At 38.0% G+C, this 12,704-nt stretch overlaps 1 protein-coding gene across 1 annotated transcript in view; it reads left to right on the forward strand.

The window, feature by feature from the left end:
- The window catches only part of LOC107751159 (rho guanine nucleotide exchange factor 10-like protein), a 58,369-nt gene that overhangs the window by 38,320 nt on the left and 7,345 nt on the right, over positions 1 to 12,704 (forward strand). Inside the window, exons 16-19 of the mRNA XM_016566787.1 lie at positions 1,260 to 1,405; positions 4,088 to 4,260; positions 9,695 to 9,810; positions 11,443 to 11,570. Of these exons, the coding sequence (XP_016422273.1) occupies positions 1,260 to 1,405; positions 4,088 to 4,260; positions 9,695 to 9,810; positions 11,443 to 11,570 (563 nt within the window). The remainder of the gene's footprint in view (positions 1 to 1,259; positions 1,406 to 4,087; positions 4,261 to 9,694; positions 9,811 to 11,442; positions 11,571 to 12,704) is intronic.

A 12,704-nucleotide genomic window follows, 5' to 3' on the forward strand; every position in this document is an offset into this window, starting at 1 on the left:
GAGCCGCTGGACATTGGGTTTTGCTGCTGTGATGCTGCTTGTGCGTTATTGCTGATGTAATGAGGATGAACTCTGGTTTGTCTCCTAACACAATACAAATGATATGTCTTTTCATGCATTATGGATAAATATAGAATGACTATATAGTGCATAAATTAACTGTGCAGTGCGCATGCCAGGCCTGACACAGTTTGGAGTGGGTCTGTCTGTTGAGAGATGGTGGTGTTCAGGAAACCTGTTTGGAAACAATCAGCCTTTTTGCAGTTCTGCTTGGTGATGTTAGTGGTGCAAAAATTATAATTCACCCAAAAAATACAATTCTGTCATTATTTACACAACCTTATCGCCAAATCTGTATGACTTACTTCTGTGCAACACAAAAGAAGATATTTTGTTGTTTGTAACTAAAACCATTGACTTTCATTGTATGGACAAAAAAAAAACACGGAGACATTTCTCAATATCTTCTTTTGCGTGTGCACAGAAGAAATAAAGTCCTACAGGTTTGGAACTGCGTAGGGTGAATAAATGATGAAAGAATTTACATTTTTGGGTGAATTATCCCTTTAAGCCTTTAAAAAAGAAAATGTGACTAAAATATTAGGGCTGTCAGATGGTCACAAAAAACAGATTTTATGATTTGTTTTAATTTTTTTTTTCAGAAAACAAAGTCCAGCATAACATAATTTTGGGTCACATTGACCTAGAAACACATTTCGAGTTTTATTCACTAAAGAAAAGGACTTTCTCACAATATAATTATGATTATTCTCCAAACCTTTGCTAAAATATTATAATAATTTAAATGTTTCCTCTGTAATTTTTAGTGCAGTAAACTCAAAATGTTTCTCAAATTGATATCAAATTGTTGGAGCAGATGGAGCATTGAAAGTACAGGTTTATGGTATATGAAACCCTAATGAAAAGGACCATTTACATAAAAAACAGTTATTTACTTTATGGTTCTAAATTAAACTAATAATATAATTACAACTTTTAGAAATCCTCCCTTTTTGTAGTGCACCTCCAAATTTATATAGTTTGTAGATGAGAGTCTGTACTTCTCAGTCCTATTTGTGATGAGTATCTTTAAGATTGGGTTGTATTTCCACAACCTTTTCTGCTACAAATGTACTGCTGTGTTTCCAATCTTCTGCACTGCCTCCCTGTGAACCTAAGTAAGTGTGTAGTCATGTAATTGGTCGCCTCTATTTTGTAAGACTTATGTGTAATCAGTGTCTCCCCTGTCTTTTCTTCAGCTGCTGAACTCTGAGCAGAGCTCTTTGATCCTTTGCGAGACGCTGATTGAGACGGTGTACGGCGAAAGAGGACAGGTCCTCAAGTCTAAGGAGCGAAAAGTCTTTCTATTCGGTGACATGCTCATCTGTGCCAACATCAACATCAAGTACGTGTCCCAGACAAGGTCGATTGACTTTCTCTTTGTCCCTCCGTCCCGCCTCTAAGGCCACGCTGACGGATTGAAGCTCATCAGCCGATCTAAATACAGACTCCTGAGTTTCCTGAAGCATTATAGTGACGTTCCCCAATATGCCACAGTCAATGTGAGGGGGTTAGCTGCTAATGGCTAAGGCACAGGACAGAATTGGGCAGAGTCAAATGGGCCTTCATTATCTGGGAACAAATAGCAGGGTGTTTAGCTACAGCGACACGAATTATCCCCATAGATCACAGGCATAAAGGCGCTCCTCTGTTCCACTCAAATAGATTATCTATGACAGCACCATTGATCACATCTCAACAGTGCAAAAGGTAAACAGCTAAGTGAAAAAGCTCACGCTGATGATGAATCTCAAAGCTTTTGAGCTAGTCCTTCTACTGCAGCCTGGTATGTCTCTGTTCTACTAAAGCGTGACTTGACATGCCCATTTAGAAGATCTTAAAGAGATGATCGCAATGTTGATCCTACATTACAAGAATAAAAGAATAATAAGAAACCCTCCAACTAGCTGGAGGTCCAACCCTTCACAATGTGCTTACAGCTGATCTGTAAAAAATCAGAACAGAATTGGAGAAATGTAGCATTGCATTACTTGCTCACCAATGGATGAGCAGTGAATGGGTGCTGTAAGAATGACTTCAAACAGCTTATAAAAACATCACAATAATCTGCAAGTAATCCACATAACTCCAGTCCATTAATTATTGTCTTGTGAAGTGAAAAGCATGTTTGTAATAAATCCATCATTAAGATTTTTTAACTTCAAATTATTGCTTCAAATCCTCTGTCCATAATGTTGCTTTTTCTGTTTTTTAGCAAATTTTTGGGTGAACTATTCCTTTAACAGCAAGTCTTGTCTGATACCCAAAATCAGTTAACAAAACTCAAGGGAATGAAAAATGATTACTCATTAATTACTCACCCTCATGGGCAACATTAGCGGGGGGCAATTGCCCCTCATATCATTAGTCATGGAATCCCCGATGTCAGCCCTGCTGCAATTGGAGCGGTTAGCCAAGCCCAGGCCCGGTTGTTACGGGGGTACTAGACAGCGCTAAATACCCTCAAACGAAAGCACCAGCAATTAAAGAGCTGGCAAACTATCCAATGTGTTTTTGCAGCATTGAGCAATGTTGAGCAATCACAGACATATCTGTTGATTTCTTCAACGCAATGGCCAATCAGAAACATTTGAGTTTTCAAAAATCACTCACCTTTGAAAGCGGCGGAGTTTTGCACGCTCGTGAATCATCTTATAAGCGCAGACGTGATGTAAATAAGAGATTCATTGTGTAGTTTAGAGAGCTTCATTGATTATAATGGAACGTTGTGACATCGCAGTGAACTAAGATGAGTGATAATATTGAGAGCGCGCTTTGTGTGCTTTCTAGGCTATAATCCATTCAGAATTTGTATGAAACTTTAGTTTTTCGGACACATACATGCTGCAACGTTTTGGGGTATGACATCCGCATATTTATTCTGGATTCATTCTCGAAATAACAGTGACTGACACAGTGATTTACATTTACATTTATTCATTTAGCAGGCGCTTTTATCCAAAGCGACTTACAATTGGGGAATACATCAAGCGGTTCATCTTAAAGAGGCAAATAGACACAGGAAGTGCTCGTCATCTGGTGATAACCAAAGCGATGGACGGGACAAAAATGCTTCAGTGATTTATTCTGGAACCGATTCTTGTCTGCGATGCTTGGTAGGGCCCTCTGACTCGAATCAAATGTCGCCCATGCTCACCCTCATGTTGTTCCAAACCCGTAAGACTTTCGTTCATCTTCGGCACACAAATTAAGATATTTTTGATGAAATCCGAGAGCTTTCTGACCCCACCTAGACAGCAATGCAACTACCATGTTCAAGGCCCAGAAAGCTAGTAAGGACATTGTTAAAATAGTTAATGTGACATCAGTGGGTCGACTGTAATTTTATGGGGAAGGGAAGGGCAGAAAGCAAGAGATGAATTGATGAATATAAAAACTAAGCAGGGTTTATTAAATAATATTTGCATATGCTTAAAGCTCAGACTTCATCCCTACTTCATTTGGACTGTGTTTAGACACAACTTCATCCTGTACTTTGTCTGACCAGTACAAATCCAACAAGTTTTATTATACCAAAAGCATGGGAAAATTACTGCTTCGTAACAACAACATTAAAAACCTTGAAATTGAGAGTTCCAAGTTCTCTTGTGAAGATAAATATCCTTGAAACCACACAATCATGAAATTAAACAACAAGAGCAATAAAAACAGCAAAATAATAAAAAATAGGAAATTAAGAAAAAAAATTAAGAAAATAGAACAGCTGATGTATATTCACCTTTCTTGAAGCAACACACACAGATTGCTGTTGAGCAATCTTCATAAGATTCTTCATAAGTAAAATGAGGAGTATTAGAAAGTGTTTTACAAGAGAATACTATTTCAGTCAGTTTAATTCAGTGCATTGTTTGCCTTTTTTAAATTATTTGTGAATTTTACTGGCAGCTTTTGAGTCAGAATTGTTTCAAATTATAAATCCCTTTTCCTCTTTTGTGATCTGTCATGTTCCTTGTTTTTATAATTATGCGCAAGCATTTTTACATGTTGATCCTCTTATCACCACCAGGGGCCCCCCTGACATCAGCAGTCTGGTTCCAGTAGGTCCCAAGTACACCCTGAAGTGGAGCGCCCCCTTGCAGCAGGTCCAGGTAGTTGAAGTGGGTCAAGAGGGCTCCCAGACCAAGGACACTCTCTATCAGCTCAGAGGCGTCAAGCGCTCAGGCGGCTCTTCGGGATCGGGTAATGGCAACTTTGTTGCCACTGCTACTTTCTAAACAATCAGATAACACACATCCTTGATGTGAGTCTCCAAGACATTTTGAATTAATTGACCGTTTCTTGTGAGCAATGCACCTTGTTATGGCCTCTGCAGATGAGTGTATCTCAGGCAGGGTAGATAAGAACAACAGAGGCGCACTCTAAGCAATCTTATTTCACTGTCTGATAGACCACAAACATATTCAGCGTGCTGTCATCAGTTTTGACGCATTATTTCCATCTCCACTCCCAATCAGAGAAAGCAAGTTCAGGAGATTGGAGTCAGGGCTGAACACTCTTACAAAACATTATTGGGTTTTGAGTTAGAAGACGAGGAAGAGGAAAAGAGCAATTGTGGGGCACTAAGATAAATATGCTGACAGAGCTCCAGGTACAAAGTGTTATCAGGATGTACAGGTTCTGGCTGTTTAAGCCTTTTGCTTTCCGAGCTGAAATATTAATGTTGTCGTCTATGGAACACCCATGTTGGATTGTGCACACAGGGGAGCCAGGAAATTAGATGACAGAAGATGTTTAATGCTGGGGCCTAGCAGACAGCTCGCGGGCAGGAGTTGTAGAAGACCTATTATGCCCCCTATACCTTATTTCTCTCTGAAATCATTATAAAACAGTGTTCTGTCCAATTTATCTACCTTTGTTCTTTTCCTGCTGTTTTATAACTCAGCAGTAGCCTCCCTAAAACTTCCTATTTCTCATTTCCATATCCCTCAATTCAGTTTAAAGTACTGGCATGATTGTTTGACATGAAATATTGCCAAATAATCAATACAAGAAATAAAAAATAGTGACAGGATAAAATATATAATAAATATTTAAGAAATGTTTTAGTTTTATTTTATTAATATAAAGGCTGTATTTTTCTATACACTGCCATTCAAAAGTTAGCGGCCAGTAAGATTTTTTTTTTTAAAGAAGATTAACACTTTTCTTCAGCAAAGATGCATTAAACTGTCAAGATAACTGTAAAGACATTTATAATGTTACAAAAAAGTGCTGTTCTTTTGAGCTTTTTATTCATCAAATAACCCTGTATTCATCAAATAATTTCCATTTAACAAAAAAATCCTTTTCCACAAAAAGTTTAGGCAGCACAACTGTTTTCAACATTGATAATAATAAGAAATGTTTCTTGAGCAGCAAATCAGCATATTAGAATGATTTTTGAAGGATTATGTGATAATAGTAACAGCTACTGAAAATTCAGCCTTGCCATCACAGGAATAAATTGTTTTAAAATATATTAAAATAGAAAACAGCTATTTTAAATTATTGATACTGTTTCACAATATTACTGTTTTATTGTATTTTTGATCAAATAAATGCAGCTTTGGTGAGACTTTCAGAAAAAATTGTAATGATCCCAAACTTTTGAAAAGTAGTCTTTACAGTATTTTATTTTATTTTATTTTAAAACAAATTATAATAACAGTATAACATAAAATAAAATGTGGAATATGTTTTTGTTTTCTACATACATCTCTCTTATATATCTAAAATGGTCACAGTGAAGGATAAGTTCTCACCAGTCTCATAGTGTGCCACAGAATTTTTCTTCTTTTCAAAGCCTTTTTCTTTGGCTAGACTGGTCACGGAGTCTGTACTTGGTGAGGATCCGTTTCGGTATCTCTTACTGTGTAGAGATAAATGGCAGACTGTGTCGCTCTCTTCTCTTACTCTATTCAGGAATCTCTTTGCACTGTTAGCACACACTTCTGGTTATGTAACAAGAAGTTGCCACTTTAATCACTATTTTCCAGACACCTTTGACATAGTCTGGTTCACTGTGTCTGAATGTGTCATCTTCAGCTATTTATAGCAGCACATAGACATATAAGCCTGTTTTGCCTGGTCCGCGCCACGTCTCTCCTCCCTTGTGATGTCACTCCATGGGGCTCCTTGTCCAAACCAGATCCCATGCTCCCCCAGCGTACCTCAAAATTGACTCATTTTTCATCTGCTGCAGGCCCTAGTGCCCTAATTTATTGATGGAATAGACCAACATTCCAGGAAAAGGCAGACCCTCTGCTGCTGCCACTGTAAAGCAGCACAAAACAGTGGCATGCTTCAAATCATAGAGGCCCCTGTGAACCATGAGATGGGACCTGCCCACTGATGGGGGAGCTATACACAAGCACTTGTATTGGAGGGGTGAGAATGTATTCCTAATGGAGACATACTGTACTGTATAGTGATGTTATACTCTGACATAATTTTATCTTTATTTATCCTGCTGGAAAATTCTGCTTCTAGACTTCTGCCATTTAGACAAAGTAAATATGTGGACGTCAATGAGTGATATAAGAAAAAACGGCCGTTCACACCAAGAACGAGAAGTCCCACACCACAACTATAACGATAAAGACACAGAGAAACAATATCGTTGGAATTACTTTCAAAACGATTTTTCTCCAGCTGATGAATGATAAAAAATTGACAGCCTATCATAATCAGTCCTGCTGTAACAAGCTCGAAAATTTCAAGCAGTAGACAAGTATGCACTTAGAATAAACGGACAATATCGTTCGCTGGTGTGGACGCTAATATAGTTATCTTTATAGTTATCTTTATAGTTATCGTTCTTGGTGTGAACGGGCCTTAAAACTATTATTATTATTATTATCCAGTTCTCACTATTAACTAAACATTAACTACGATTTTGCATCAATAAACTCCTAATTTGCCTCTTATTAATAGTTAGTAAAGTAGTTGTTAGGTATTGGGTAGGATTAGGGATGTCGAATATGGTCATGCAGAATATGTGCTTTATGAGCACTAATAAACAGTAATAAATAAAATAAATAATTACAATAAATTAACTATAAAATATGTTAATAATAGGCATGCTAATAAGGAACTAGTTAATAGTGAGAATTGGTCCCTATACTAAAGTGTTACCTTTGTATTATTATTATTATTATTATTATTATTATTATTATTATTATTAGATTGTTGTAAGAAACTATATTATAATGCATCTAATATAATGTTAATATATAATATAATATATATTTTTAGACTATTATTCTAGGCTGTTATTATTATTATTATTATTAATAATAATTAATCATTATTATTAGAAGAACAAGAAAATAACATTTTTATGTAATATTTATTTATATTGTTGTTTAAGATAAATTATGATAATAATAATCATTTGTTATTATTGTTGTTGTTTTTATAAAAAATAATTATCATGATATTCTAAATATTGTTTTTATATAATTTTTTACTTGCTGTATTTTTTATATGAATTGTGCATATTTTGATTGATAAAATATCTACATTTAATAGCTACATTTATATTTATATATTTACTTTGTAGTTTTAATTTGGCATCACACTATGGTCTCTGGACGTTATCACAGTATTGTTTCCTCAGCGGCCATGCACATCATTTTTCGATTAGTTTAAACGTGCCAGACAGATCCTTGCTAAAATTATACGCGTAAAAGCACTCGGTTAAACTCGGTGTATTGATGTCGGTTAAAGAGCACAGATTTGAATGAGAAATCCAGATTTGAGCTGCCCTTCTGGCAACAGCTTTGTTGACTTTAGGCTTTGGACTTCCGTATTGTGCCTGCATAGGGCTCCATTGGCGGCCGCCCAGCGCGTGTGTCAGTTTACATATGACAATGTGTGCGAGAGAGATAGACTAGTGGAAATGGCAGATTACCATGCCATAGTGCGAAAAACCAGATCCCGGCACACCAACTGGATTAGTCTGGATTACAAGTCAGCACATTCACCTGAGGCCAAGGTGGGCCATGAGCCCACAAACCTGTAGGCCTGCCCAAGGCCTTGCCACAGCAACCAGAAGAGCACGTCGACTCTGCCAGCTTGCGCTGTAGGGGCTCAATGTGCCTTTTTTTATTCAAATGTGCCTGCTATTGATCAAGCTGTGCCAGTGACAGATGTCTCTGTGGCTGTGTGAGTTGAAGACCCTATTAAATTTCTAAAGGTTAGAGAGAGACAGACAAAACAATGAGAGAAAGATGTAGAGGTGTAGAGAGAAGTGGATGGAAGCCTAGACAGAGAGTGAAAGTCACAAAGACAGGTTTAGAGAACCGAGAGAGAGGGAAATGGTGTGTCAGAGACAGAGCGCGATCTCTGACAGACCTTCCAGCACTACTTCGAGAATTAGGTTGAGCTGGGGGCCAACAAATGCCCACGCTGCCCCAATTCTGCACACAGGTCACCTGATTATGTGGAGGTGCTGAAAGGCCAGACAGTCCTGCGGTCTGCGCATCCAGCTCCGGGATTTAATTACACTCCTCATTCCTGGGCTATTGGTCGGACGCGTAGAGCACATTCACCCCGGCTATTGATTCTGCAGGCAGAGACCGGAGACCGCAAAATAGTGAATAAGGATTCAAATCGATGGTACATTTCACATCTAATGAGACACCTGCGTTCGTTTCGTCACCCTTAAAGGGCTTCATATTTCTAAATGGCTTCATTTTATACTCTGCTTCTCTTCCCTATAGCATTAACCGGTGTGGCTACACAAACAATGGGAGATCGATCTGTCTTCGGTATCGATTCTCTTTGTTAGTGGCGCTACTGGAGAGTATTGACAAATGAAAGTTTTGTCATAGACCCCAAGTCTTTAAAAGTTAAGGCGTTTGATTTTGTTTCGATTTGCATTTGGGCAAATATTCAAGCAGAACTTAGAGCAGTGTTCCCCAACCTTTTTTCTGCCGCGGCACAGTTTTGATAAGTAAAAAATGTTTCCCCAATAATTAAACAATGCGTCGTCAAAGTTGGTATTTTGGCTTTATATATGACCAGACACTTGGACTTAACATTTTCTGAAAATCATGCTCACATGGAGTTAACGAGGTTTTTGACGAGCGAATGACAGGTGTTTTGTCTGTCATTAGAATGGCCGCATCTGAGACAATAAATTACGTTTTCATCAATTTACACTTACAGGTTATAAAGTGTAGCTATACAGGCGCACAGTTTTTCTTGTTGTTTAATACATTTGGCCCAAATTTCATGAGATAAAAGAACTGCTATGCACAGTATATTTGAAACGTACAAAAGTATATTGGCTACAAGTAGACGGCAAATGTTAAGACTCTTCTCCACTCTTCAAACACACAGAAACATTAACATAGTCTTTACAGACAGTGCTTCTTGAGTAAAAAAAACCCCGCTGTACTTATTCAAACATCAGTTTACGGGACTTTTATTTACCGGGCCGTCCTGACTCGATTACATATTCGAATGATTCAGCACCTTTACGGCTTACCCATATCCACAGAAATACCATCTCAGCTTTCAAGTACCCTGGATTGCAGGTGCTTTTTGCACTCCGGGGTTCATGCTCTGATAAAGCATGGTGTGAAATTTAAGTACTGGATAAGTGAAGCTGGTTATTTTTGATTGACAGGAAGTATCTTTCTGGGTCCGCCCCGTCTGTATCAGGAACTGCAGGAGTTGCAGCATGACCTCTCATTGGTAGAACAGGTCACTCTGCTTGTCGGGACTTTACAGGGAACGTACCAGGTAAATACTCTTCATTACTACATGTACGGTGGGCCATGATGTCTTTGAACCCTTAAGTGGGAACTTGAAGGGAACTGATGTTATACATTAAAAATCACCATTGGGCGGAGTTAGTTAAAAGTAATTGTAAAAATGGCTCATAAACTGAAGTTTGTGATAAATAAATAAATTATACATTTCATATGTTTTAAATATATGTGACCCCGGACCACAAAACCAGTTATAAGGGTCAATTTTTTAAAATTTAGATTTACATATCATCTGAAAGCTGAATATATAAGCTTTCCATTGATTTTTTAGTTTGTTAGGATAGGACGATATTTGGTCGAGATACAACTAATTAAAAAATCCGGAATCTGAGGGTGCAAAAAAATCAAAATATTGAGAAAATCACCTTTTTGTCCAAATTAAGTCCTTAGCAATGTAAGAACCAAAGTTTTAAAAGGGTCATATGACGTTGCTAAAAAGAACATTATGTTGTGTATTTGGTGTGATGCAATGTGTTTATGCGATTTAAGGTTAAAAAAACACATTATTTTCCACATAATGTACATTATTGTTGCTCCTCTATGCCCCGCCTTTCTGAAACGTGTCGATTTTTACAAAGCTCATCTGTCTGAAAAGCGAGGTGTACGCTGATTGGCCAGCTATCCAGTGCGTTGTGATTGGCCGAATACCTCAAGCGTGTGACGGAAATGTTACGCCCCTTAACATGATACATTTTTTCAGGACTCTTTGATGAATAGAAAATTCAAGGGAACAGCATTTATTTGAAACAGAAATATTTGTAGCATTATAAATGTCTTTACTGTCATCAATTTAATATGTCCTTGCTGAATAAAAGTTCCAGTTTCTTTCAAAAAAACAAAACATAAAATGAAAAAACTGAACCTAACTGACCCATCTTACTGACCCAAAGCATTTGAATGGTATTGTAAGTTAATGTGTATATTCACGTACATATATGAATTTAAAAAATAAGATCAGATGTGTTTTTGAATAAATAAACAGAATTTTCATTATGAAAATGCCCAAGTGTCCAAGAATGATGAAAAGATCATGGTAGAATACAATAAAAAGCAAAACAAAAGCAGTATTAGTCACACATGATACAGCCATCTAGGGATGGAAGATTTTGGGGTAACAGAGTTTTCAACGTAATTAAATTGAGATCAAAGTTCGGCAACATCATCAATTGATTATCATGGCATCCGCTTGATAGTTGGACGACAGCATGGGGAAACCTTCATAATCTGATCCGGAGTTAATGTTCAGATGGGAGATAGCTCTGAACAGCAGGTCTACATAGCACAAGGCTGCTTTCAAATCAGGACAGCTCCCCTGATGGCTTGACAGTCACTAAACCAGTACATAAACAGCTAGATTGCTTCTTTTACATCTGAGTGTTAGTAACAGAGCTTTGTCTTGCATGGTTTCCTGACCATAACCATACCATTGGCCTTTCTCCAAATGACTAATTCCTACCCACAATCTAATCAGAATATAAATGCGCAGCGTATACAATATTGGTACAGTGTTGGGTCACCATTTAATGTCCAGTGTGAAATCAAGGTCTTAAAGCACATCCGTGTTGGCTGGGATCACAATTGTCTTTGTTTTCTGTGTTTATAGAATCTGAACACCACTGTTGCACAAGACTGGTGTTTGGCACTGCAAAGGCTGATCCGCATCAAGGAGGACCAAATTCAGAGCGCCAACAAGTGCCGTTTACGATTGCAAGTCCCTGGCAGACCAGACAAGTAAGTAAACGGGGCAAAAGCTTCTTTGCATGTTGACAAAGTGAATAATTTTTTTTTCAGCAGCCTCAACAAAATGCAAAAGAGCACATGCTGATGCATTCAGGTATTTGTTATAGCCAATTCAAAAGACAAATTTTCCTCTTCTTGTTCGCCTGATAGATTGCATTTGCCTCAAGAAAGTAGTAAGTAGTAAGACATGTTGCTAAAAGGCTTTTGAGGTCTAAACAAGAAAAAACAATTTAGTCTCGATTACACCACAGCTGGATTTCAGACTGGCAGTCTTGCACATTCTCTGGAGCAGGTGATCCCAAGCGGCACTGAAACATAATGGCCGATGACAAACATGTTAATGTTCATCTGCAACAACGTTAAGATGATGAAGGAGCCCGGTGCCATGTTAATTTCCCCTAATGAAAGCGCATTACCCGGCTTTGTTTGCGGCGTGTGTTAAAAGCCTGCCCCATGTCACCTTTAACGAAGCCGAGCAGCAAATTACAAGCCTAATAGCATGACGGGAAATCATTAAGTGATAGTTCTCAGATTCGGGAGATCAAGGAATGCTGGAGGTAAAGTTACACAGCTCCTTTCAGTCTGGGAAGTGCTACATTATGGCTAGTCATAGAGCTTATTCAATTCATTTAACTTAGTCTGGGAGCTGCTGTTTCCCATTTGGAGCAGTAGTGTCATTTCTCTTTGATGCGTAGACAGGGGCTTTAATGTACTCTTATTATGTCACATTAAGAGTCAGTGAATGTAAATGTGTCAAGGCAGAGGCTGCACATTTTTCACAGTGCACTGCACCTGAATGTGCTTATCGTAATGATGAGTGAGAGTGGAAACTTCACTCATAGAATCGGCCGTGGAAGGAAGAGAAATGAAGACAGATTAGTAGAGGATTCAACTAAGAAAAGAGCTGAAGAGATGGGGAGAACATGAGAGAAGAGAAGCAGAGAGAAAGGGAAGATAAACTGTAAAGCATAGAGCAGTTGATGTTCATTTAAAGGTCCCATATTGTCAAAACTGAAATTTCCTGGCTTTTTCACGATAACTGAGGTCTAGGGGCTATTTAACTACCATTTAAGTTTCAAAACAGTCAGTCCACAGTAAAATGCACACAGCCTGCATAAAGTAGCT

Source organism: Sinocyclocheilus rhinocerous, unplaced genomic scaffold (assembly GCF_001515625.1).
Source record: "Sinocyclocheilus rhinocerous isolate Xijiao unplaced genomic scaffold, SAMN03320098_v1.1 scaffold1413, whole genome shotgun sequence".
Taxonomy (NCBI): Eukaryota; Metazoa; Chordata; class Actinopteri; order Cypriniformes; family Cyprinidae; genus Sinocyclocheilus; species Sinocyclocheilus rhinocerous.